Source organism: Leptodactylus fuscus, chromosome 3 (assembly GCF_031893055.1).
Source record: "Leptodactylus fuscus isolate aLepFus1 chromosome 3, aLepFus1.hap2, whole genome shotgun sequence".
Lineage (NCBI taxonomy): Eukaryota > Metazoa > Chordata > Amphibia > Anura > Leptodactylidae > Leptodactylus > Leptodactylus fuscus.
In genome coordinates this window covers 17,042,015-17,067,581 of record NC_134267.1, presented here as the reverse complement: position 1 = coordinate 17,067,581, position 25,567 = coordinate 17,042,015, and the positions used below count along the sequence as shown (strand labels likewise).

Sequence of the window (25,567 nt, the reverse complement as noted above, 5' to 3'; positions counted from 1 at the left end):
TGCCGTTTGGTGTATACAGCTCCTCTGCAGAACTATGCGTGTCTCTAGAGGCTGACTACAAAGACTCTGATCTGTAGTCATAGTATCATGGCTGCCATTCAGAAGTGAAGCCAAGGGTCTATGAACACCTGAACAGATTGGGATCAACGAAACCCCAAATACTCAGAGTGACCGCGCCGATCAGATAATGAATGTCATTGGGATTTTAGGATCTGTTGACAGGTCCTCCTTAAAGGGGTTGTCAAGTATTGGACTTTTAGGAGTACAGGGGGGCGGCCATGTTGTTTCTGCTCATCGCCTGCCTTAGTAATCAGATTCTCTCTAAAAAAAAATTACATAAAAAAATTCTCTGAGTTTTTTGTTTTCCTACCTAATGTATATATACTTGTGTATACTTCATATATATTGTGTGATATCTTCCAGGGGTACGTCTCGACAGAGTTCGCGGAGGCCGACAGAAGTACAAGCGCAGAATAGACGCGGAGAACAGCCCGTACCTGAATCCTCAGCTTGTCCAGCCAGCCAAAAAGCCATGTAAGTAACTGGACATACATGTCACCCCGTAAAATCTGACACCCCCTATGGTCTCACCTTGTCTGCACCATACATGGACTGGCCATGGAAAGACTTCATTTTCTATAGGGGGAATGTTAGGCACTTCCCTTGGGGTGAGCACTACCCCCACAATTGTCAGTCGGGTACCCACGGGTCTCGACCTCTCCTAACGTTCCCCTAATCTGTATCGCTTTTAGAACCTGTAACTACATCGCCCATTCTAAGATCTCGCTAGTTTTATACTGATCTGGAAACTTTTGGGCACAAGCCGTAGACTTTTTGCATAGACTAATTGCAACAGAGACATCTGCAGGTTAATGTGGGTACTGCAAATATCAAGAGTATTATACGGTCAAGGCTGGACCCCGCTAAACAGCAAATTCTCAGAGTCAGAGCCCTGACCTATTAATGTAGCAGAGCTAACTCGTCATCAAACTGTTTCTGTTGTACACTGAACTTTGTGGCAAATGACAATCTCAGCTCTGCTACATCTGCATCAATATTTCTGTATCTAAATAAGAAGATTGCAATTCGTTTTTAGCTTTCCCAAAATAGTAACACTCCTGGCACTTAATATTTTTTTTCATAGGTTTTTTTCAGCCTGGTGAACCTCAATACGAATCTTGCAAGTTTCCCCAACACTACATCCTTTGAGATATAGATGCAGCAGAGCTGAGTTTGTCATTCAGGAGAATGTAGATGTTTACAGACCTTATGCATCAATGGGGTTGTACCTGGGCAATGACATCATGGAGTGCAAGATAAGCAGCCAAATGACCAACTCAGCTCTGCTACATCTGTATGCTGTCCCTGATGAACTGCCTCATTGTATTACACCCCCCCCCCCCTTTTCCTTTGAAATTCCCTCTAATGGATATGGGCAGTAATAAAGCTTCATTTAAAAGGAATGCCTATGGTCCGTGATTTATACAGAGCAAATATTACATCTGCCATCATTGTATCCTGAAGTGCGGAAAAAGGCCGCGGCCATGATCATTAGCTCATCCGAGCTTCCAGCAAAAGATCGCACAAGAAAGTGGGTTTTGCCGTTTTCACTCAGTAAATGAGTTTGACTGTTCAACCAACCAACTAAAATACATTAGAAGGTCCATTAATGTGTAAGTGGCAAAGGAACGCAGGCTGCAATACCTCAGCTCAACAGTGGTGGCACTGCAGAGAAACTGAACACTTGCAATCTGATTTCCCTGACGATCGGTTATGATCAACCTGTAAACCGATCCAAAATTACAAAATTGGGCCACCAAAGCATGTTTACCTAGTCACTGAACAGGATGCCATTACATACGACCCCCCCACCCTGTCATGTAGCAGCTTCATGTGTAGCGTTTTGCAGCTTTACCAACAACTGATCAGCAGCCCTTTACATTAAAGAAAGGGTTATCAAACTGGTACAATTGTAGTATAGGGGTTGGCCAGGATTTATTTGTGGCATATCAACTCTGAATTTTCAAGAAACTTTATAAGATTAGGACCATAGCATCACTCACCTGTGGGTTGTGTTTAATATATTAGCTCATCCCCATTCAATGTCATAGATGACACCTGCAATGCCCAAGAAGAAAATAGCCCCTTTAAAGAAGACCTCTGCCAACTCTTCACATCCGTCAATAGGCCTCTGCTGATTCTGACACAGTTGGAATTTTTCCTCTAGCCCCCACCGTTCCTGAGTAATCGTTGTTGTAATTTTCAGCACAATCATGCCGTCTGCTGTCCAGTGGGCGGTCCTTGGCAAAGCAGTCTTTATTTACTTGGCGATCCACTGATTCCGAGGAAGTTGGAATTTTTCCTCTAGCCCCCACCGTTCCTGAGTAATCGTTGTTGTAATTTTCAGCACAATCATGCCGTCTGCTGTCCAGTGGGCGGTCCTTGACAAAGCAGTCTTTATTTACTTGGCGATCCACTGATTTCGACGAAGTTGGAATTTTTCCTCTAGCCCCCACCGTTCCTGAGTAATCGTTGTAAATTTCAGCTCGATTATGTTGTCTACTGTCCAGTGGGCGGTCCTTGACAAAGCAGTAAAACAGGGACCGCCCACTGGACACTAGACAACATAATCGAGCTGAAATGAACAACAACGATTACTCAGGAACGGCGGGGGCTAGAGGAAAAATTCCAACTTCGTCGGAATCAGTGGATCGCCAAGTAAATAAAGACGCGGTGGTGAAAGGTCCTCTTTAAAGTTATCGAAAAACTGTGAAATAGATTGAGTAGGGTTATAATTCACATTCCTTCCAATAGGGATCAGTATCATGTTCAGTGTAGCCGTACGGCACACGTGAGAACCGACGGTAGGAAAAAAAGCGTAACAGATTTTTAACTGTACGCAAAAGGACATTTTAGCTTTGTCAAAGGAAAAACAACCAGTTTTACATAAAATTAAGGCTTAAGTGAACATATGGCATAGATTCCCTTTGCCTTTCCAAAAAACATTATGCTGATTATACCTTCAATTGTCCAATCTGGCATCCGCGACTCAGCTCCACTAAGCTGTTCCACCATTCTGTAAATACATTTTAGGGTTGCATTAAGCAGATTTGATGCATTATAATGAAAACTTTCCGATAATACTATAAAATTTAATAAACCGTAATGCTTAATTTCATTAGGGGTTTAATTTCGGTGGATTTGGTGATGCAGAGATTACCCTCCTTTTTTTTTTTCATCTATTGAGTTTTGTCATTGTCGACGGTGTCGTTCACGAAGAAAAGAGATTAGAAGAGGTGCAGCCGGAGCCGTCTCGGATGTCTCCGCTTTTTGGAAGCGGCCTTTGAGAAGATAACTGCGCCAATTTTACTAAGCCCCGCATGTGGATGATAAAACGGGGCACTTTAGAAGTCAAGCAGACCTAATTAGCTGCTTTTTTTAAAAAAACATTCTAAATTTAATTTTTTTAATTAAAAATAAAATTTTTGAAAAACATTTTTGAATTTGTTAAAATTTTTAAAAAATAATTAATAGTAGGGTTGAGCGATCGGGTTCGGAAAAGATCGGATTCCGATCGGCGATCGAGAAAATTTCACGATTGCGATCGGAATTCCGAACACGATCTTTTTAGGTAGGATCGAGATTGTTAGTATTTCCCACAATGCTTTGCTTAGCCTTAACACTGAGTATATAGTGTATACTCAGTGTGAAGGCTCCGCTGCGGTTCCATAGGAATGAATGGAAGCAGCCGGCACACAGCCTTAACCCCCTGCGCGCCGGCTGCCTCCATTCATTCTAATGGGAGACTAAAGTAACATCTCTAGTAGCTACTTACCTCCAGAGATGGCTGCTCCGGTCCCGGTGTTTTTCTTCGCCCCGCTGCCGCTCCACGCTGCTCTTCTCGCCTCGCTGCCCCACCTCGCAGGTTAGTGTTTAAAGAGCTAGGAAGGCAGGGCTTGTGGCTTAGGAGAGTGTGGGCGGGTACAGGGCGGGGAGACGTGATGTCTCCCCTCCCAATACCCGCCCACACTCTCCTAACCCGTCCACACTCTCCTAACCTGGGAGGCAGGGGGCAGCGAGGCGAGAAGAGCAGCGTGGAGCGGCAGCGAGGTGAAGAAGAACACGGGGCACAGGAGCAGCCATCTCTGCAGGTAAGTGGACACCAGGGAGGATTAAGTAGCCAGAGGATTAAAAAAAAATCCTCTGGCTACTTAGTGATTCACTACACAGCGAGGATTCTAACAATTAAAGCGTTCAATTGTTAGATCCCATGCTGTATAGTGAATAGGATTGCTTTTAAAATCTGATCTCCGATTAATAAAAAAATCCCATTGACTTGCATTGGGATCGGAATTGGGATCGAGATTGGGGTCGAATGAAAAATGATCGGAAATCGGATTTTAAAATCGATCCTGAAAAGTCAAGATCGGCTCAACCCTAATTAATAGCATTGTAAAAAAAAAAAATTCCAAGCAATTTTTTCATTTTTTTTAAAATGTAATATTCTATAGTTTAGCCTCTGAGGGTTTTCCATGTGTGTGAACTAAAGAGATGCAACAGAAAACTGGAAACTATTGATTCCAATTAGAGTAACATTAAATCAGCCCGTCTTACCTAGAAACTGCTCCTGGCTAAATAATGGCCTTAATACCAGTGGTCCGAAAAAATTCCATCATCTCTGCTCGTGCTCTGTTTTTGAATTATCTTTTTCTTTTTTCTATTTGATTACAAATGTATTGCGAAAATTCTTATTTTTTTAATTTTAGGATTTTAGAATATTACAGTAAATTTTTTTAACATTTGATAAAATCACAACTAGTTGTTTAAAATAAAATAAAAAAATTAAATTTAAAAAATATAAAAAGTTGATTTATTTTTTTTTCCCTTTGGGAGAATCTATCACTCTCTTTATGAAAATGTAAGCTCAACTTAACACTAAATGTTCTGAATCATTGTGATCTGCCTAATTATGTCATTTCTTGTGTCCGGAAAATGAAGATTTATTACAATTTGCGGCAGGATCAGCATCTTTATCTGCTTCCAGTTATTTTATTTTATTTTTGCCTTTTTCCATTCTAAAAAGATTAAAATGTAAGATTTTATGAAAAAGTTGATAAATTTATAATATATCGAATTACCAGAAGTGATGATCGTTGTAGATGGGATTGTAGGGAGCGAAGATTTTTGCAAAAAATATAGAAGGAAATATAAGGACAAGGAAAAATTCCTGTTATGGTCCAATTGGGTGGATGGTAGAATTTGACTGTAGAATTGGGTGAACGGTAGACTTTGATTGTAGAATTGTAGAATTCTAATTGTAGAATTGTAGATTATAGAATTCTAGAATTGGGTGAACAGTAGACTTTGTAGAATCGGGTGGACGTAGACTTTGATTGGAGAATTGGGTGGACGGTAGACTTTGTAGAATTGGGTGGACGTAGATTTTGTAGAATTGGGTGGACATAGACTTTGATTGCAGAATTGGGTGGACGTAGATTTTGACTGTAGAATTGGATGAACAGTACACTTTGTAAAATTGAGTGGATGTAGACTTTGATTGTAGAATTGGGTGAATGGTAGACTTTGTAAAATTGGGTGGACGTAGACTTTGATTGTAGAATTGGGTGGACGAAGACTTTGACTGTAGAATTGGGTGAACGGTAGACTTTGTAGAATTGGGTGGACGTAGACTTTGTAAAATTGGGTGGACGTAGACTTTGATTGTAGAATTGGGTGAACAGTACACTTTGTAAAATTGGGTGGACGTAGACTTTGATTGTAGAATTGGGTGGACGAAGACTTTGACTGTAGAATTGGGTGAACGGTAGACTTTGTAGAATTGGGTGGACGTAGACTTTGTAAAATTGGGTGGACGTAGACTTTGATTGTAGAATTGGGTGAACAGTACACTTTGTAAAATTGGGTGGACGTAGACTTTGATTGTAGAATTGGGTGGACGTAGACTTTGACTGTAGAATTGGGTGAACGGTAGACTTTGTAGAATTGGGTGGACGTAGACTTTGTAGAATTCGGTGGAGGTAGACTTTGATTGTAGAATTGGGTGAACAGTAAACTTTGACTGAAGGCTCAAAAACTTGAAAAAACATCTACTGTATATATAAAGTAATGTCTTTAAGAACATGTGGAATTATGCGGGGTAGCAATCTGGTTTCAAACCTGTACAGTATATAGGCATAGACACTGTAGCACTCAAACATTTTCAGATCAATCACATCTAAGTTTAGGTTCTTCAGTTATATTTTTACTTTTACTGTGATTGACATTGAACAAATAAGAAGTGACAATCACTAATAACAGCCATCATCGTTACAACTAGCTTTACACAGCCCCTTACTGGCATTTAAATTATTATTCTGATTTGCATCCTTTCCTTCCCTCACTTCTTTGACTGTGTCAGTATTTACTGAATCTCTGGCATTCTATTCACGAATAAGGAAATCAGAATGAATACAGCTATACCTTCTGCTTATATCCAGATTGCATTTATGAGAGGATATATAATAAAAATAATCATCCCTCTGATAAGGAGAATAATTTATGTCATAGACAGTAAAACGATGATGTCAGAAGCTCGATAATTCCCACCGTAAGTGATTACATCTCTATTAGAGTTTTATCTATTACAGGTTGTGTGGGGTTTTTTCTCGGCCGGTTAGATTTTTTTTTTGCATTGTGTTGCCGACAACATAAAACTGGATGATTTCCTAATAACTCAGATGGTCGGAAAAAAAAAAAAAAATCTCATCTAAGATGTATGGCAGCGAGCGGTATTATTTGGAACATCTAATAAACTGTGGCTTTCACTGTGATATTTTTAAACTCTGCCTTTCAGGAAGCGCGTTCCTCTCGTATGGTTTTTATGATGTATGGGAGGTTCTCAGCGCGATGATACACAGATGATTGCTGTATTTTTGGTAACACAGAGATCCTGCTATTGATCGGGCCGTGCTGTGGTCTATTTCTTACAGATAACAAGATTGTCTCACATTTGCTGGTGGCTGAGCCAGAGAAGATCTATGCGATGCCTGATCCAACCATTCCCGATAGTGACATCAAGGCCCTCACTACCTTGTGTGACCTGGCTGACCGAGAGCTGGTCGTAATTATAGGATGGGCCAAACATATTCCAGGTATGACCATATCTCCATAAATGTACAACGTAAAGAAATAAATGAATTTTACATCTGCTTGCAAATGTTCTTCAAAAATGACATCTTCAATTACAAAAAGTTGATTATCGACCTACCGACCTCTTCTATGGGCCTATGAGGTGGTTTGAAATGGAATTCCACCAAGCCACACCTTGTGAGAGGAAGTTTAGCTGATGGGTTCCTTCTCTTGCAGGCATTGGAGGTCTATGGTGTACCCGGTGGTGGACCTATTATAATGGGATCTTCTCAAAAACACTTTATGGTACAAGTAAACTTAGATGGTTCCCAAGTATACCCTTGACCAATAGATGGTTATGACTCTAAAGTTCTTCGATTTTGGCTTACCTTCCTGACAACGTGAAAACAAAGTGTATTCAAAGAACATCAGACCATTCATGAAAGATATTCTTCCCGACTCCCCTATAGACCTGCACTCTCAGTTCTGTCAAGAGGGAGTATGTTCTCAGAAGGACATCACCAGACACCTCTGGTGGTGGCTTATCTCTTCTGAGAACAATGGGATTGGACCTGTTGAAATCAAACTGCCTGATCAAATGTGCCAAGAAGCTTCCATTAGATGGTCAACTGGTCTCACCAAAATTGGTGGTTTCGGTGGACATTTATGTTATGCATACTGCCAGATTCAGTCAATGCAGATGACATGGTACAACACATGAAGATTAACTTGTTAGTTTTTTATATAGCACTAAGACTTTCTACATCTAAATAGATGTGACCTATGGACATGAACAAATCCAAAAAGTTTTTGACTTTGTACAATTTTTTAGGCAGAGACCATCCTAATAAGGTTGTCTAGATGTTAACACTCCCAAGGATCAGCTGCAATCCATTGTACAATCTAGTTTAATTGCCCTGCAGCACCCCCGCAGGAGAAGTGGGGCATTACAAAATTCCTATAGGTTGTTTCCAAAGAATGGACAAACCAGGTCCTCCAGAGAAGAACGCAGTCTGGCTTTGGTTGGACGACTCGCTTGATAAGGCCTCCTCTAGTCACTCAGAATTTCCTAATGGGGTGCTTGAAAATTCATTTTCCAAACTAGACCCCCTCTTAAGGGCACTTTCCATTTTACAGGATTCGTAAACCCTAAAAATTCTGCAACCTTTGTTTTAAAGGAGTTAAAGCGGCGGGGCTGTAGGTATGTGATTGGAGTAGTAATCTTCTGAACGGCAGCTGCTGGCTCCAATTCTCTATTAAACAACTTTGCTCTTTTATTGTACAATAATATTTCACAAGCGGCTCCAAAAACTTCAGGATTTCCTATATACCGCAAATCTGTCACCTCCGCGGCTTCACTCCTCTAAAGCAATCACGAGGGAGTGGAAGAAATAAAAGCTTTATTGGGATTTGTGGGCAGGAACATGCCTTCTACAATAGTCCCATCACTATACCTCCACAGTCACTCAATAAATACTCAATACTCAGTACTTTGGGAAATGAAGTAGCGAATCAGATATACTATCATACCGACGCGGCGGAACATATTTCTAAGAATAATATCCGTAATTGGATTGGGTGCTTGACGGGAGAACATTTCCGAGAGAAGGAGAACAAAGGGCTTATTAATCTGGTTAGAAAGTTTTAGTATTTTGTTCTTTTTCTAAGCTGGGGTGTTCTTATAGGAGGTAGAGATCTAGTAACCACACCCAGGCGCGGGGGCCTATGGGGGGGCCCTACGTCCACTCTACCAGATAATCAAAATAGTACATGGTGGGTTGGGTGGGCATGGTACACATTCTGACTGCCAGATTTGGAGTCGGGAAGGAATTTTTTTCCCCTGAAATAGGGCAATTGGCAGGAGCCTCATGGGGTTTTTTGCCTTCCCCTGGATCAACACTGTAGGGATTGTAGGGTTATAGGTTGGACTTGATGGACTAATGTCTTTATCCAACCGCATCTACTATGTAACTATGAACGCAGAAGCTTCTGGAGCGGCACCTCTGTTGGCGATATCGAAACTCCAATGTGTACCCTGAATAACCATAGTTAGAATTTTTGTGTTACCCCTTATTGTTAATGTGGAACGTTGGAGAGAGAAGGTCCAGCCCTAGTTTGTCAAATTGCATTGTTACTAGGTAGGGCACTCAAAAGGAGTAAGGCCGAATCAGTAACACAATACAATCATGGGTTCTCCATAATATTTTTGTTACCATTTTTGGTAATTTTGTAATGTAAGACGTACATGGATGGTGTTGTCCTGTAAGTAAGTCACCAATTCCTCTAATTCTCCATCATGATATGGGTGCCCAGTAAAACACTGATTTAATACAGAAACATGATGTGAAGAGTAACGTAATACACCCACAAGTCACCCCCAATTTTTGTTTTTTGTTAGAATCATAGTAATTCCATGATGTTGCCCTCTAAGTAATTCTCAAGTTCCCCTAATTCTCTCTCATCGTATGGGTACCCTATAAAGCTATAACGCTTCCTCTCACTAACTAGAGAAGCAAGATGTGAATAGTAACATGATACACGTCCTAGTAACAAGGGTTACCCCTAACATTTTTTGCTCCAATTTTGGTAATTTTGGTGCAATTTTCTTACATGCTGTAAAAAGTACTGTACATTGTTGACGTTGTCCTCTAAGTAAATCATCAATTCCCCTAATTTTCCATCATTATATGGGTACCCTATGAAACACCCATCTTTATAGAGAATCATGGTGTGAATAGTAACACGATACAAGCAACATTTTTGTTACAATTTTGGTAACCGTGCAATTCTCTTAATACTATAACAAGTACATTGTTGACATTGTTCTCTAAGTAAACCTCCAGTTCCTTTAATTCTCTCTCATCCTATGCGTGCCCTTTACAACAATGTTCCCTCGCTCTAACTAGAAAAACATCCCGTGAATAGTAACACGACGCAAGCAACACTTTTAAATTTTTTTGCTCCAATTTTGGTAATTGTGCAATTTTCTTACATACTGTAAAAAGTACACCGATTACGTTATCCTCTAAGTAAACCATCAATTCCCCTAATTCTCCATCATTATATGGGTACCCTATGAAACACTCACTTAATAGAGAAGCATGATGTGAATAGTAACCCGACTAGAGATGAGCCAACAGTATTCGGAACAGCCGTTCCGAATACCACGCTCTGATAGAAATGAATGGAAGCGGCCGGCACGCAGGCTTTGCCGGCGGCTGGTTGCTTAACCCCCGCGTGTCGGCTACATTTCTATGGGAGCGTGCTATTCGGAAAGGCTGTTCCGAATAGTGTTCGCTCATCTCTAAACCCGATGCAAGCAACATTTTTGAATTTTTTTGCTCCAATTTTGGTAATTGTTCAATTTTCTTATATTCTGTAAAAATGGCGTTGTCTTCTAAGTAAATCATCAATTCTGATAATCCTCCATCATTATATCGGTTCCCTATGAAACACTCATTTTATAGAGAAACATGATGGGAATAGTAACACGACGAAAGCAACATTTTTGAATATTTTTGTTACAATTTTGGCAATCGTGCAATTTTCTTATATTCTGTAAAAATGCCATTGTCTTCTAAGTAAATGATCAATTCCGATAATCCTCCATCATTATATGGGTTCCCTACGAAACACTCATTTTATAGAGAAACATGATGGGAATAGTAACACGATACAAGCAAAATTTTTGAATTTTTTTGTTACAATTTTGGCAATCGTGCAATTTTGTAACATTCTGTACAAAGCACATTGTCGACGTTGTCCTGTCGGTAAATCATCGATTCCCCTAATTCTCTCTCATCGAATGGGTACCCCATGAGACGCTAATGCTCCCTCTCTAAATACAATTCAGGTGTTGGTCCTTTGCACGGTTTGAGCAATGACTTTCTGCTGCATTTAACTTCTGTCTGCCTCCCTAAACTAGTTTGTCTTCATGCGTTGGATGCTACAGTAATTTCTTTAATCAAATTGATGGAAGTCCCTTTCCCAGCCCCAACTGAAACCAATTTATTGGTCATGATACGCCAGCTATGTTGCTAACAGTCGTAACGAACTGTCAGGCAATATCGCAGTGGAGCTAATTTGAAGTCATTAGGTGTTCAGCGTTCGGGCAACAATTTGTTACAGCGGTTAGGAGCTCAGCTGACATTTCTGAATGGCTTTGTTCGGAGTTAGCACTAGATGAAGCCAAGCAAATTGTAAACTAATTCAAACATCAGTCTGTATTATACCTCACAGGCTTACTTTGTCTTACACTGTTTTCTAATAAAGAACCCAAATTAAGTCGGAGCTGGTTAAATAGGTGAGCGCCAGCTTTATCTCGCTACCTGCAACCGGCAAATGTAAATGGAACAATCATGCAGAAAGTCACACACAAAGCAAGAGCCCAGAACTTGCATTCACTTTGATTAGTACGTGCAGCCCTGATAGAACAAGACACAAACACACCGGCTATTTGCCGGGCCCTGAAATCAGCTTTCTCGGCCGCTGCGCACAGAAAGCCATTAGATTGCTTTGGGTGCTCACATTGGTTTTGTTTAAAAGGCGGGCGTAGCGGCTGGAGCACGTAACGTTAGGAGCGAGACGTAGATCCTTTCAGACACGATGTCCAACTCGATAAATATTTATCTGCCCGGATCTCCTGCTGTTTAAATTGCAACCCTCTTACAGTATTTAGCCAGATTTTCTCATCCGAAATCAATGCGGGTGGAGGGGCGCGCAAACTTCTACGGGCGACGCGAGGTTGGTTCGTCACAAGGAAATGTCTCCGTCGGGATTAGGTCCTATGGAGTAAACAAGGCGAATGATGATGTGTTGTAGAGAATGGATCTATGTTGTGTGTGCAAAAGTTTTAGGCGGGGTGGAAAAAACACTCTACAGTAAGAATGCACCCATCAGTTCTTCTCGGTACTTGCAGACAGTTTTTGGCAGAACTGAGCAAGGAGGTTGTTCCCGCCGCCATCTTGGAGAACTAAGCCCAGATCTTCTGTGGATGTAGGCTTGTCCAATCCGTTTGTCCTGCCAGACGGACTGGATGCTGTTGAGATCAGGGCTATATTTGTGGGAGCCATATTGTCACTTTTAAGACTCCTCCTCCAAAGGGGAAAGGTCACATCCAATATAATGGGATTTACATTTCTCTTTTCTTTATTCAGTTCATCAAATTTAAAAAAAAAAATAATTTTTTTTTAAAAAAATCACTCCTTATTCCCAAAGCATTCTTACATTTCAGCAATTTTCCCACACCTGCCTAAAACTTCTGCACAGCACTGTACATCTCGTTCCATTTTTTTTTTTTCTTTGCTAAACCCTTTGTCCAGATTATCTGCTAAGACGTTCTTTAATCTGCTTGGAAAAGTGACCCCTGACCCTGAAAACATACTCGCACGATAAGAATATACTTGGATGGTGATAACTCCGGTATAAGGTGTAGCTGGGTCAAAATGAACAAACCGAAATATTGCTTTGGGGGCCACAGTGTTCATTATGGAGAGCCCGAAGTATATGGAGTCTTAATGGCCATGCTCCATGGGGAAAGAAGGATGTAAATGAGAGAATAAGAAAACTGTCTCGCTGGCACCACCTATGGCCCTGGGTGTCTAGCTTGGCTAATATCCATGGATGTGTTGCAAAGTTGACTGGAGAGTTCTAAAATTAAACACCTATCTACCTCCAATAGGTGGCACCAGAGACAGTGGGCAAATTGTTGGATGTAAGACCATTTTGTGCCAAATACAGTCACTTTTTGGGGAAAGGGGGGTGTAGAACCCTTTGGGAGTTTCGGGGTAAAACAGAATTGGACAGCTGAATAAGATAATCGGCTTTACCCTTTCTAATGAGAAAACATGCATACTTAGCTCTACTCACTTTTTGACAGGGCTTGCCAACAATCTAAGGGCTAGTTCATACGGGCTCAGAGGGGGTGGATTATGGCACGTAATCCACGTCATAATCCGCCCCCTCACAATGGTGGCCTATGTCGACCGCCAGGCTACTTTTTTCTGAGAAAAGTAGCGGGCTGCCCTTTCTTCAGGCGGATTCCGCGGCTCGTTGAGCCGCAGCGTCCGCCCGCCAGCAACCTCCGGAGCCACCCCATTCATTTGAGCCTACTCCAAAGGGGTCGTGGCAGGTGGGTTTTGACCCGAGAGTGACGCGGCTCCCCGCGTCACTCTCTGTGCCAAAATCCACCCACAAGCTCCCTGTGTAAACTTACCCTAACGTGTATGTGGATTTTTTCTAATATTGCCCCAAGGGTAGATTTATGGGTTGTTGAATTGATCAAAGCAGGTTTCCCGTTCCTCATAGCTGAGCGTGCATGTGAATGGACGGGTTGGAAGGAGTAACCATCAGCGTGACACGTCCATCACCTATATTCTTCAGATCAGCTTTTCCATAGCTTCCCATTACGGATAAACAATGTTTCTTCTTTGTAACAGAAAATATCCCAATCTATCGATTTCTTCTAAAAAGAAAACGTCCACTTGACTTCCTCGGATCGACAATTGCCCGTACACTCCGGTGACGGAGATCATCAGTTCTTAGAAAAACAAGTAACAATACCAACAGATTTTTAAGTTCCCTTCGTAGAAAATAAAGGAATTTTCCCATTCACCGAGTAGCCTTGGAAACGACTGTTGCCCATTTGACCCCATTTATGTTAAGAGACTAAATAGAAAAAGAGGACAATTCTTCTCTGTGCTTTTTGATAAGGGAAGGTCAGTGATATAATCTGTGCTGTGCACTATTTAGCCACAGATGACAAAAATCAAATTGCAGAGGGGTCTCGACATGCTAAAGGGCAAATGTGATGAGCATGGAGTGAGATTCCGGGCCGTTCATGAGTGACGGCGAAGCGTGACACAAGCGGGCTGACAAAGCTGATGATTGACAATGGGAGATATGTTGCGGGCGCGTTTGTATCTGTCCAAAAAATGCTAGAAAAATGATCACTAATATCAATAGAGTAGACAATGGAGTTTAGAACCATGTGACCTGTATAAGATTACACCGATATCCAAGGTCTTGCCCAATGGGCTTACGTAGTGCCTACTAGTGCCATAGACAGAGATAATTGATGTAGATATTTATGTCTACTATAATATCGTTGAGCGTATAGATGCGTCTTTCCAGAGCAAGAGCAGCCAGGATAATATTTCTCCAAAAAGATAGCATAGCGCCAACCTACTGGCCATAGACCGTAACGCTAGACATGCTCATTCAGTTGACATCTATTCCTCCCGATCCCTACATACACATTCACACTGGACGCGCCCATTTGGGACATCCTCTACATCTAGTTGGCCATTCAAGTCCTCCAAAATCTGCAGGTTTGGCTGGTGTCACCTTATGGTCACCTCAACATGTATGGAGTTGGGGCATACCTTGGTCACCTCTTAGCAATGAATCAATACACCAGGTCAGATCATTTTGGATCTACTGTATGTTCTTAGTCTTTAATGAGTATTTTTTGGCCTCTCTCTGTTGGGCATTGAGTAGCTCATAACCTTCAAGACATACAAAGGTTTCCTTCCTTCTCGGTTCAACAATCCCAAGTTGAGTGGCCCAAGATGACCAACTTTGCCAAAATGATGATTTTGTGATACTGTTGGGAGTTGTCTCCTCTATATGTGGCCACACAGTGCTTGTGATGTGGATTGCACCCTGTTGAGGTTTATGTCCTGATAGTGTATTGAGTTTGCATGGTGAGAAATTGGGGTCAATGAAATTTTTGATAAGCTATAGGTGGGACTCATTTGTAGTCTTCAAAGTCCATATAATTTTTGATTGGGTTTCTATATAGCTATTATAAAAGCCATTTCCAATGGGAACATACTCCTAAATTAATTCTGAATTGAATTGACCGTCCCTCAGTTATTGTCATTTTCTGGACAATCAAGTACTTAAGAGAGTACAGTTAAATATTATTATACTACTTTGCTACTTTGGTATGTCTTGTGCTGGTCATTGTCTAATAGATGCCAACTATCTTTTTATGTATGTCTTCCATTCTTAACCAAGTCTTTGTCTAGAAAATATACATGTAACTCATACATAATATGGTATGACAATTTGGATTGGAAGTGATGCCCTAAAGGCATCATTCCCATTGGAAGGAACCTAGATGTGGATTGTCAGAAGACTTCACACATGCTACAAGTTCTGTGTGTTCTCTTCTCTGGCCAGTATTTATTTCTCTTCTCGTTCCCCCAGAAGACTTCTTAAGAATTGGACCTCACAGACAATAAATTGAGATTCGGAGTCTGAGAATCATAACTAAATTGTACTACAACAGTTGTCTTTGTCTGACGCTTGCTATACCGAGCACGAAGACAATACAGATCAAGCAGGGGCTACGGAGGTTCGGCATCACGGTAGTTTTTCTTTTTTAATATTTGGATAACAAAAAAAGATATAATCGGTAAAAGCGAGGAGAAAAATACATATCCAGCCGCTTTTATCAGCAAATAGAATTAGTCCGCCGGCATTTATAAATCAAGCAAATGGAGGGTATTTTGTTGAGAGGCTCGGCCAGGCCTTATCTAAGGGACGGGGCTCCGCACAATAGCATTAGGGAAATGTTTGACTTTAGTTAAAGAAGCGTAAGGACACAAGAACAGATGATGGTGGCCTAATAGCCCTTCTTAAGAATGACAGCACCCCGCCATTAGCTTCCTTTTCTATCCATGGAAATTGCTCATACCTTCCTATCTGCCGGAGTCTTTCTTTTCTCTCGCTCTCTTTCAGTTCTGTCTGCAGTCGGATAAGCGCACGCTAACACAATATGATTGAGTTGTAAAATGCAATGCTGTCTCCTCTAATCTCTTTTATGTAGATATGGAGGTCCGGGAACACTTCATTCTTTGCTCTCTCTTCCTGTAGCTGCTGTTGGTCTGTCAATGGATAGGAGGCCCCGTCAAAGGTTGAAGCTAGGTTTCACAGGGTGTGATAAGGAGATTAGTCGCCCTTCATGCAGATATCTGTTACTATTGTTTGTGGCAGATTAAAATATTCAGATTTAACTCCATTAGAAGAAAAGCTAAAGGGGCTGAGATGGTTGTGGAGGCGGCTTTCTGATTTGGTAATCTTCTGTACATGTATGCGCTTCTACGTATGTATGTACATTAGAAGATACACCAATAGTGGATACTCTTAGGTTACCCAATAATTTACCCTTACATGGTCCCAGTGGTACATCGAATGCAAAAAATTGAGAATGTGTTAGTAAATTTAGAACTATAGGATAGGTTATTAATATCAGATGGGTGGGGTCCAACTCTAGAACCTACTATTATTAAAGGGGCTACAGAACTTCCTCAAGGGTCATATTCCCTTTTGACTAGGCATATCTCCATACATTTTGTGGTGGCTATATATGATACTGCACTTTTTTTTTTTTTTTTTTTTTTTTTTTTTTTTTTTAGCTTTGTCCCTTTTAAGCAAGTAGTCTGATCTGCCACTACAAAATGTACAAAATTTTGGTCAACATTGGAGGGAATGCATTGCCAGTAATTGGATCCCACCAATTGGTGGATTGGTGGATCCCACCAATATAATAAGCCATCAAAGTCTCAGGTGGTTCTTTTTGGTGATGGTCATCAGTATCCAATGAAAGAGGGTCCAACACCTGGACCAACAAACTGATCAGCCGGTCCATCTGTGTCTCTCTGCAGAAACTACTGCACAGAACAGGGCGCAGAGCTGCAGTACCCTTGTATCACCACTATACCGTGGATGGGGCTGCATATGGGAAATGGAGCAGAGCTGCTTCCATCCCTGGGGTATCCCTGTCAACAAACTGTTGACTGTTTCCTACAGCAACCAGCAGAATTAGGATTACAGCTCTGTGCTCTAATGCAGACTGTTGCTTTACTGCAGTTATTGTAATACTGAGCAACAAAGTTACAAAGCAACAATGCTCAACGTTATCATCTTAGAAGAACTTAGTATACTGTAGACTTGGAAAGTAGATGACCAGCCTAGGATTGGTTGCGGTAATGACCCATTTCCTCGCAACCACCGCTCAAAAGTGTCATTTTAACAATTCTTAGTCCAAGGACACTGGCAAATTTCCACTTGGCCACTAACCCGGCAAGGGTTAAGCAAGTGGTGCTCCACCGCGGATGAATTATGTCGGAGGATATGGAAGAAGATTTGATTGAGGCCAGATCACAATTTTGGAATGACTTTAACGCCACTCTTGTAATGTAAGTGTCTAATTGACATTCAGAAAAATGTTCGGTGTCCACTGGTCCTAAATGGAGGCAGGAAACATTAAGCTCTTAAAGATCTTCATAACAGGAAGATAACGGAACAGAATGTTCTCTCAAATGATTCTATGCTTGAGAAAATACTAAGTAGCAGCCGATTTCAACTTTCCCCCGTTTCAGGTGAAGGAAAAAAATAAATAAAAAATTTCCATGTAAAACATTAATTGAAATAAATCCAACTCAAAATTGGTAGTTTCCCAATTTGTTCCGACAATTGCACATCACTCGATTGAACAACGTCTCCCGTAGAAGCCGAATGACCCGGTGGGTTTTATAATTTGATGAAAAGCTGTTTTGCCTGAGAATCCTTTATTTTTGGATTATTATGAATTCAATCAGAGTGTTTTGAATATTTCAGCACTAACATTAATGTTTTATGAAGCATTATTGTCGAAGAGCCGCCTTTACGAAGGACAATATTGAAGCGTTTATAGGAGAGACAATTTCTTGTAGGCCTATTTTAAGCTGGCTGGCTGAGCAGAAGCCATATTTGCTCTGCAAATTACGGTGCTGTAAGTCCGCGCTGGAGGAATTCTTAAATGGTTACCGAGTGACATAGTTGTCTCATGAGTTCCTTAGAAGGCTTACATGTGTCCTTTGCCACCTTTCCTCTTGTTCTCTTCCAACGTTGGGCTTTCTCTTCCAAAGTTGATCATCTCCCATCACTAGGGTTGAAAAAGATTGGATTCCGATAGGCGATCGAGAAAATTTCACGATCGCGATTGGAATTCCAATCCCGATCTTTTTAGGGAGGATTGAGTTCCCACGTTAGTTCCCACAATGCTTGGCTACTGGCCAACCATTGTGGGAAAAGCTAACATTAGGGTTGAGCAATCGGGATCGGGAAAGATTGGATCCCGATCGGAGATTGAGCAAATTTCACGATCCTGATTGGCTGGAAAATGATCGAAAATCTGATTTTAAAAACGATCCTGAAATCTCAAGGTCGGCTCAACCCTATCAAGGTATCTTGAGCCAAGAAGAAACGTGAGGAAGGACATATCTGCACTTTGTTGTTCCATTCAGCTTACATCCCGATTCCCCATGTTCGGCCTGATCCTCTCATATACAATGTTGGAATTTCTTCCATACAATGGACATGTATGAGGTTTTCTTTCAAGATCCATACTCTGTTCTAGAGTTCAAGTGTATCATCAGAATGCACAATATTTGTAGTACGAGTTCTACTCCATAAATTCCTACAATTTCCCTTTTCTCCTTCAAAGGATGGGTCCTCCTATTTGGGCATGGAGATCATGAGTGAGCACCATACTGAGGACCTCATTTTGGATTATCACTATAGTAAAAATGAGAAGAATTTAACAAAATTTGTGTTTCGTCCACTTTTGATCAAATTTATTATGAAAAAACTTTGTGAAAATTTGAAAAATTGTGTACGACCCATGTTGAACTGAGTTTTGTATTATTTCTATGGTGGTCATATCGACCCACCTATTGATGGATACTTGGTGCTTTGGCTTGTGTATGGGTTGGATGTTGGTGGGATCGCCATATAGGAGACCAATTGTGTTGGCGCCATGTAATTAATTTGTTGCCTTTAGAAAATTTGTAACTTTTGAAATTTGCATTATATGACCAATATATGTTCTCCTGTCTGGTGGGGGGTCTGGATGTCAGAATGGCCACCACTTGGTAATAGGTTCCTCTTCTTCTTCTTAACCTTAGTCTAGTTCATAGTAAACCCCATCAAGTAATCATCAATGGATCTACAGGCAAAACACCACATTATTAGCCAATATCAACTAACGTGACAAGACTTGATTGTAACCTAAATGCAAAGACCCTGTGTGAACTGTGATCTGCGGCTGTCTGATTGTACCACAATACAAGCCCCCTACATCCAGCTGTTTGCAGCCTGTCCCCCCCCCACCCCTTTTATCTCTCCCAGACAATCTCTAAATGAATGTGTGTCTATCACAGCCTCAGAATGACACTCTAGAGATATTGATTAATAGTTGCCTGAAGCTCCTTTTAGCAAATCAAATTTTCACTTTTAGCAAAGAATTCACCTCCGATTTATTCAGCAAAGTGTAATGCACTAAATTGACTTTGACATTCAGGGGAAATGGCTGCAAACCCACAGAGGGGTGGAAAGGGATATAAATTCTTTGGGAGCAGAAAATTTAGCGCGCAAGCTGATATCTCAGTATGGAACTTCAGAATGTGATTTACACCCTGAGCCTGGAAAAACAATTCTAATAACAATGATTCTCTTTTCTGTTCTGTCATTTCAGTTACTGTTATACTGTAGCTTTTATTCTACAGTTTTATTGGTTTACTAGATGGATGGATGGATAGATAGATAGATAGATAGATAGATAGATAGATAATAGATGGATAGATAGATAGATAATAGATGGCTAGATAGATAGATAGATACTGTAGATGGAGATAGATAGATAGATAGATAGATAGATAGATAGATAGATAGATAGATAGAGAAATAGAGAAACAGATTAGATAAATAGATAAAAATGATAGATAGATAGATAGATAGATAGATAGATAGATAGATAGATAGATATCGTTACTCAGTAACACTGAACAATAAAAACTTTAACAATAACTGAAATGACAGATCATTTATCTATATCTATCATATCTATATATGGGTCACTCATATTTATCTCTTTGTCTAACAATCTATTCATTTAGAACTCTCATGCCTATCTATCTATCTATCTATCTATCTATCTATCTATCTATCATCTCATATCTATCTAATATCTATCTATCTATCTATCTATCTATCTATCTATCTATCTATCTATCTATCTATCTAATATCTATCTCCTATCTATCTCTATCTATCTATCTATCTATCATCTCATATCTATCTAATATCTATTTATCTATCTATCTATTATCTTCGGTATCTATCTATCTATCTCATATCTATCTATCTATCTATCCATCCATCTCATATCTATCTATCTATCTATCTATCTATCTATCTATCTATCTATCTATCTAATATCTATCTCCTATCTATCTATCTATCTAATATCTATCTCCTATCTATCTATCTATCTATCTATCTATCTATCTATCTATCTATCTATCTATCCATATATCCATCCATCTCTTAATCTCTTAGTTCTTCTCCATATTTTTGTACATATGATATTACTATTATTACAGCTTGCCCTCCATGGTTTAGGAGCTTATCCTTGTGTCCCGGCACTTGTCCTCCTGTGCATGTTTTATCACTCTTCTTATGTATTACACCACTCTTTTTTCTTCCCTATTACTTCCAGTGTCTTGAGGAGAGGCAGATGAGATGATTTAGTCCTTTGTCTTTACACACAGCCACATTAACACCTCCAATTGGAATAATGGTAGAGTGAAACTTTGTGTGCGGAATACAATCGATTTACCCGGGGCTGCAAAACCATGGCTTAATGTGAAACATATGTATAGAGGCATGTTCATTTACAGAACATTGATACAGCACAATCTAGGTAATAATGCCAGGAAGAGGCAAGGGATAACATATGCTTCTGCTTTAGCAAATGCTTGTTGACAGGGCTGGCCTAAGAGCTTAGGAGAGCCAGGTGGTTGAGTTGATGACAGATTCTTATGCGAGGTGAAGCCTGGAATTTGCCTTAACAGTATCCGCTGCCGTCTTGAGCTGAGCCTTGTCTTTTTCTTTGTCTTCCTTCTAGCTATGGGCACATAGCATCTTAGGTTAACTGGTATGTCTTTACTCGATGACCCTGTGTATGCCGGAATTACAGTGCGATAGAAGCCGGGGGACTTACGTTAGATAAAGTACAAGTCAATCAAATGCCAAGAAAACCAATGCAGGACACGAACAGATCCTCTGTCGGATAACTGGATTGAGTCTAGAATTTTTGGACTTTCCTTAGCAAGAAAATACATTAAAACAGAATAGTTAGGTGTAGGCTAGTGGGCTAGCGCGTCATGTGCTGGGGGCCAAGGGTAACACCTAGAAGCCACTTTTGGTAAAAAGTTAGCCCCGAATGAGAGAGGCCACCCAATTATTTTTTTTTTTCTAAAATGACCTAAAATGACTTTCTATCATGGGTTGGGTTGCCACGTTTATCATTAAAAAAAAGTGGTGAGGGACCAGGAGATTTGTCGATTCCTAAAGTCCATAAGGTGTGGTAGTTTGTTGAGTGTTTGCAATTATTTTGGGGTCACCTTGGCCCATCAAACTGTAAGTCATGATGGAAAACTGGTATAAGTTATTGCCTCGCGGATTCTGATGTAAGGAACCTCCTGAGATGTCCTCAGAATTATTATGAAGACTGAGCCTCTTAATATCTCAGGCGCATCTCATGTCAATGATGTAGCAGAGACACCAGTCTACTTTGGGAATACCAAGTGGTGGATATTCACAAGCACTGGCTATGAGCAACACTTGGTCTTTTTGGAATCAGTGTTGACACAGGGTCATAAATCGTGGGCTATGAACAAAGGATCTTAGAACTTTAGAGAAGAAGGCGAACGTCAGAAATGGTCTTCCAATAAGTTGTTGGGTTTTGCCATCGGTTTGGTGTCTGTTTTGCCCTCCAGAACCTTTGGGCCAAAACTTAATTTGCTAACAATGCAGTTGGTTTGGAGAAGGACATCCTGTACAAGATCTTACCTCCTATTATCAAAAGGCATAGGATCAATCAAGACACTGCTCGGGCTGTCTTCATGACATACACATCTTCCACCAAGACAGGTGCCGAGAGCCCTTCATGAGGTTTACACTTTTTAATAATCCTCAAATACTCCTTTAATACAACAAATAATGTTAAAAAACCAAAAACTCCTTAATGATTCCACCTTAAAGGGGAAAGTATTTACATAGTAACTTATCTTGTATTATAAGGACAGCTTGAAAATTCATTTTCTTGAGACTCAGCCTTGCATCTGCTTAACCCACATTGGAAAAAGGATTAATTACCTGCATCAGACGAAACCTTTGGCCAGTCAGCACGTTTCTGGCAGGATCACACATTGACCCTGGACATATATAGCGTGTGTCAGTGAAAGGAAGAGTATCTGGGTCATAATGGCAACCCACAGAGGAGAGTCAGCGTTTCTTAAAAGTCAGACTTCTGGCCGTAATTTTTCCGCTGCCACTGGCTATGTAACGCTCCTTTACTCTGTAAATTGCCATCGATATATGAGGGCACGGTGAAAAAGTTCACATAACAGAAATGTTATCGCCTCGTCGGATACTGTAGCTGTTCTTCTAGGTGTACAATATACAGAATATAACACTCCTATCCTCAAGATATAGCTCCTTCTGTAACTTACATTGGTAGGCACCACCAAGATGTTACTTGGTGACCCTTTAAGGGTGTAATGATGGAGACTAAGACCCCGTAAAGATGTCCCCATACCCTAAATGATGAATCTAAAAAGTTACCAGTTTCCATTGGGAGTCAACTACTTGGACCCAACCTCAGTGTGGAGTTGACTCCCCTAGTCAACTCCACACTGAGGTTGGGTCCAAGTAGTTGACTCTCAATGGAAACTGGTAACTTTTTAGATTCATCATTTAGGGTATGTTGCCAGGGGGCAAGTGTTTGGTCATCCCATGGGTTGAAGTGACTTTTGGCCACTTCTAACCAGTTCTCCCGTTGTCATCCATTAGCTCAGGTTGGACAAGTTGATAGGTCAGGTTTGATTTTTGGAAAATTTATTAGAGTTATGGAAATAACAGGTTATATAGGGTATAGGGTGGCACGGTGGCTCAGTGGTTAGCCTTGCAGTGCTTGAGTCCTGGGTTCGAATCCTGCCTAGGGTAATATCTGCAAGGAGTTTGTATGTTCTCCCCGTGTTTGCATGGTTTTCCTCCCACATTCCAAAGACATACTAATAGGGCCAAAAAAAATAGGTTAGATCTGGCATTGTTCACTTTAATGGAGCTGAGCCTGCAATGCCAGACACAAACCATGGCTTATTGTGGCGCTGTTTATGGAAGAAAGCGGCCATCATGTCTTAAAAGGAGTCACCAGTCCCCAGCAGATCGAGAGGCCAGGGTCACCTGAATACATTTTTTCTCTTGTGAATCGCTGCTTCCATTACCAAAATATAGTAATTTTTCTTAATATGCAAATTAACATGTCTCCCGCTTCTCGCATCCATATCTCTTACAAATTTTGGCCAATGTAGCGTCAGAAATACAAACCCAAAAAGTTGCAACCCCAAGAGCATCCCCGCTCTCCCTACTGTATCTATAAACCCATGAATATGAGTTTGTCGTTGCCCATTTTAATCAATTCGCGTAAACCCCATCTGCCAACCACAAAGTGCCCTTTACCAAATCCTCCATATATATACCCAAACAGAATTTTTTTCCTATTGTATTTTTATCGCGTCTTGTTGACTCTCTCCTTCTATTCATTCATTTCGCCCCTCCGTTAGCCCTTTAAGAAGGCTCCCATGGCCGTGGCCCAATAAATCTCCGTCTCGTTTCATTCGTCACATATCAGAGCCACTTATTCATGTAGAGGCTTGCAATCTATTCAAGGCTCTTCCAGCCTATGACGGCATTAATTTAAAACTGCAGCAACGGAGACATATATATTATTGCTGCCGTGCCAGGGCTGGAGGAGCGTGTCAGCAAGAGCAGCGGCAGCAACCGGAGAGAAGACTGTAATCTTCCTGTGCATCCGGAGTGGTCTTGTTATCCTCTTATCAAAGCCCTCTACATCCCTTTGTTTATTGAAGAAGACAGGGAGACGGTGTAAAGATTGCTTAGTCAGGAATATCATCCTTGTTGGCAGGGGAGTGATTGCCAGTTGAAAAACAAGGCATTATTGCTCATTTTTTCCCTCTTATTAGTTTGATTACATTTGCAAATCAAATCAATCCATCAGACATGATCAGGCCTCGTCCGCATTTCAAGGAATAGTAATCTCCATCTAATAAGATGCAAATATGTCACATTGGTAAGTAACTAATAAATCACAGTCTTGTCTTTGGCAATCATTAAATATCAGAACCAACAGTCAATTTTTAGTATTTTCAATTTGCGATATGCCGCTGGAATATAAAGATAGATGGACGTAATTACACAAACCAAACACTATTTCAGTTCATTCCAGACAGCAAATTTAGTGGAAGGTATAACTGGCTTGTCATCACACTACATTATTCCTGTCGGTTCATGCAAAGTTCACAGACGAGACTCAAATGGACATTGCAATTTTTTTTTTTTTTTTGCACTCCCCTAACTATGTCCCTACTGCGACCCAAACTTTAATAAATGACTTAATTGGGGCATCTTTTCATCAGTGCCAGGAAGGCATAAAATTAGAAATATTAACAGGGTTTTTTTTTTTTTTCTTCCAGGCACAAATTGCTGTGTCCTGTTAGTCAGAGAGAATGGTCATGGGAAAAATATGTTTTTAGCTGCTCCGATTAAAGTAAATTTTTTAAAAATTGTTTTTAATATTTTTTGGGGTTTTTTTGAGGAGGGGGGATTGGACAGATAGCAAACCAGATGGAAATTTATATAACCTATTAGTCATAGAGAATGGTCATGGGGAAATTTGTTTTTATCTGCTATGATGAAAGAAAATTTTTTGAAAAATTGTTTTGAATTTTTATTTTTTTTTCGGGAGGGGGGAAATATTAGCAAACCAGATGGAAATTTCTGTAACCTGTTACTCATAGAGAAGGGTCAGGGGAAAATGTTTTTTAACTGCTCTGATTAAAAGTAAATTTTTGAAAAATTGTTTACATTTTTTATTTTATTTTTTTGGGGGGAGAGAAGTTAGCAAACCACATGGAAATTTCTGTAACCTGTCAGTCTTAGAGAAAGGTCATGGGAAAATGTGATTTTATCAGCTACGATTTAAGTAAATTTTTGACAAATTGATTTTAATTTCTTTATTTTTTTTGGGGGGGGGGGAGGGGGGGAGCGTTAGCAACCCAGATAGAAATTTATATAACCATTTTCCCATGGCCATAGGGAATGGTCATGGGAAAATTTGTTTTTATCTGCGCCAATTAAAGTAAATTTTTTAATTATTTTTTTTTAAATTTTTTTAAATGGAAAGTTAGCAAACCAGACAGAAATTTCTGAAACCTGTTAGTTGTAGAGAAGGGTCATAGGAAAATATTTTTAGCTTCTCCGATTTAAAATACATTTTTGAAAAATAGTTTTTAATTTTTTTGGGGTG

General features: G+C 40.3%; 1 protein-coding gene across 8 annotated transcripts in view; it reads left to right on the top strand.

The window, feature by feature from the left end:
- Positions 1-25,567, top strand: part of ESRRG (estrogen related receptor gamma) — a 187,992-nt gene that overhangs the window by 131,658 nt on the left and 30,767 nt on the right. For all 8 annotated transcript variants that reach the window (XM_075267147.1, XM_075267141.1, XM_075267142.1 and 5 more), the window contains 2 exons: positions 424-534; positions 6,990-7,151. In XM_075267147.1, the coding sequence (XP_075123248.1) occupies positions 424-534; positions 6,990-7,151 (273 nt within the window). The remainder of the gene's footprint in view (positions 1-423; positions 535-6,989; positions 7,152-25,567) is intronic.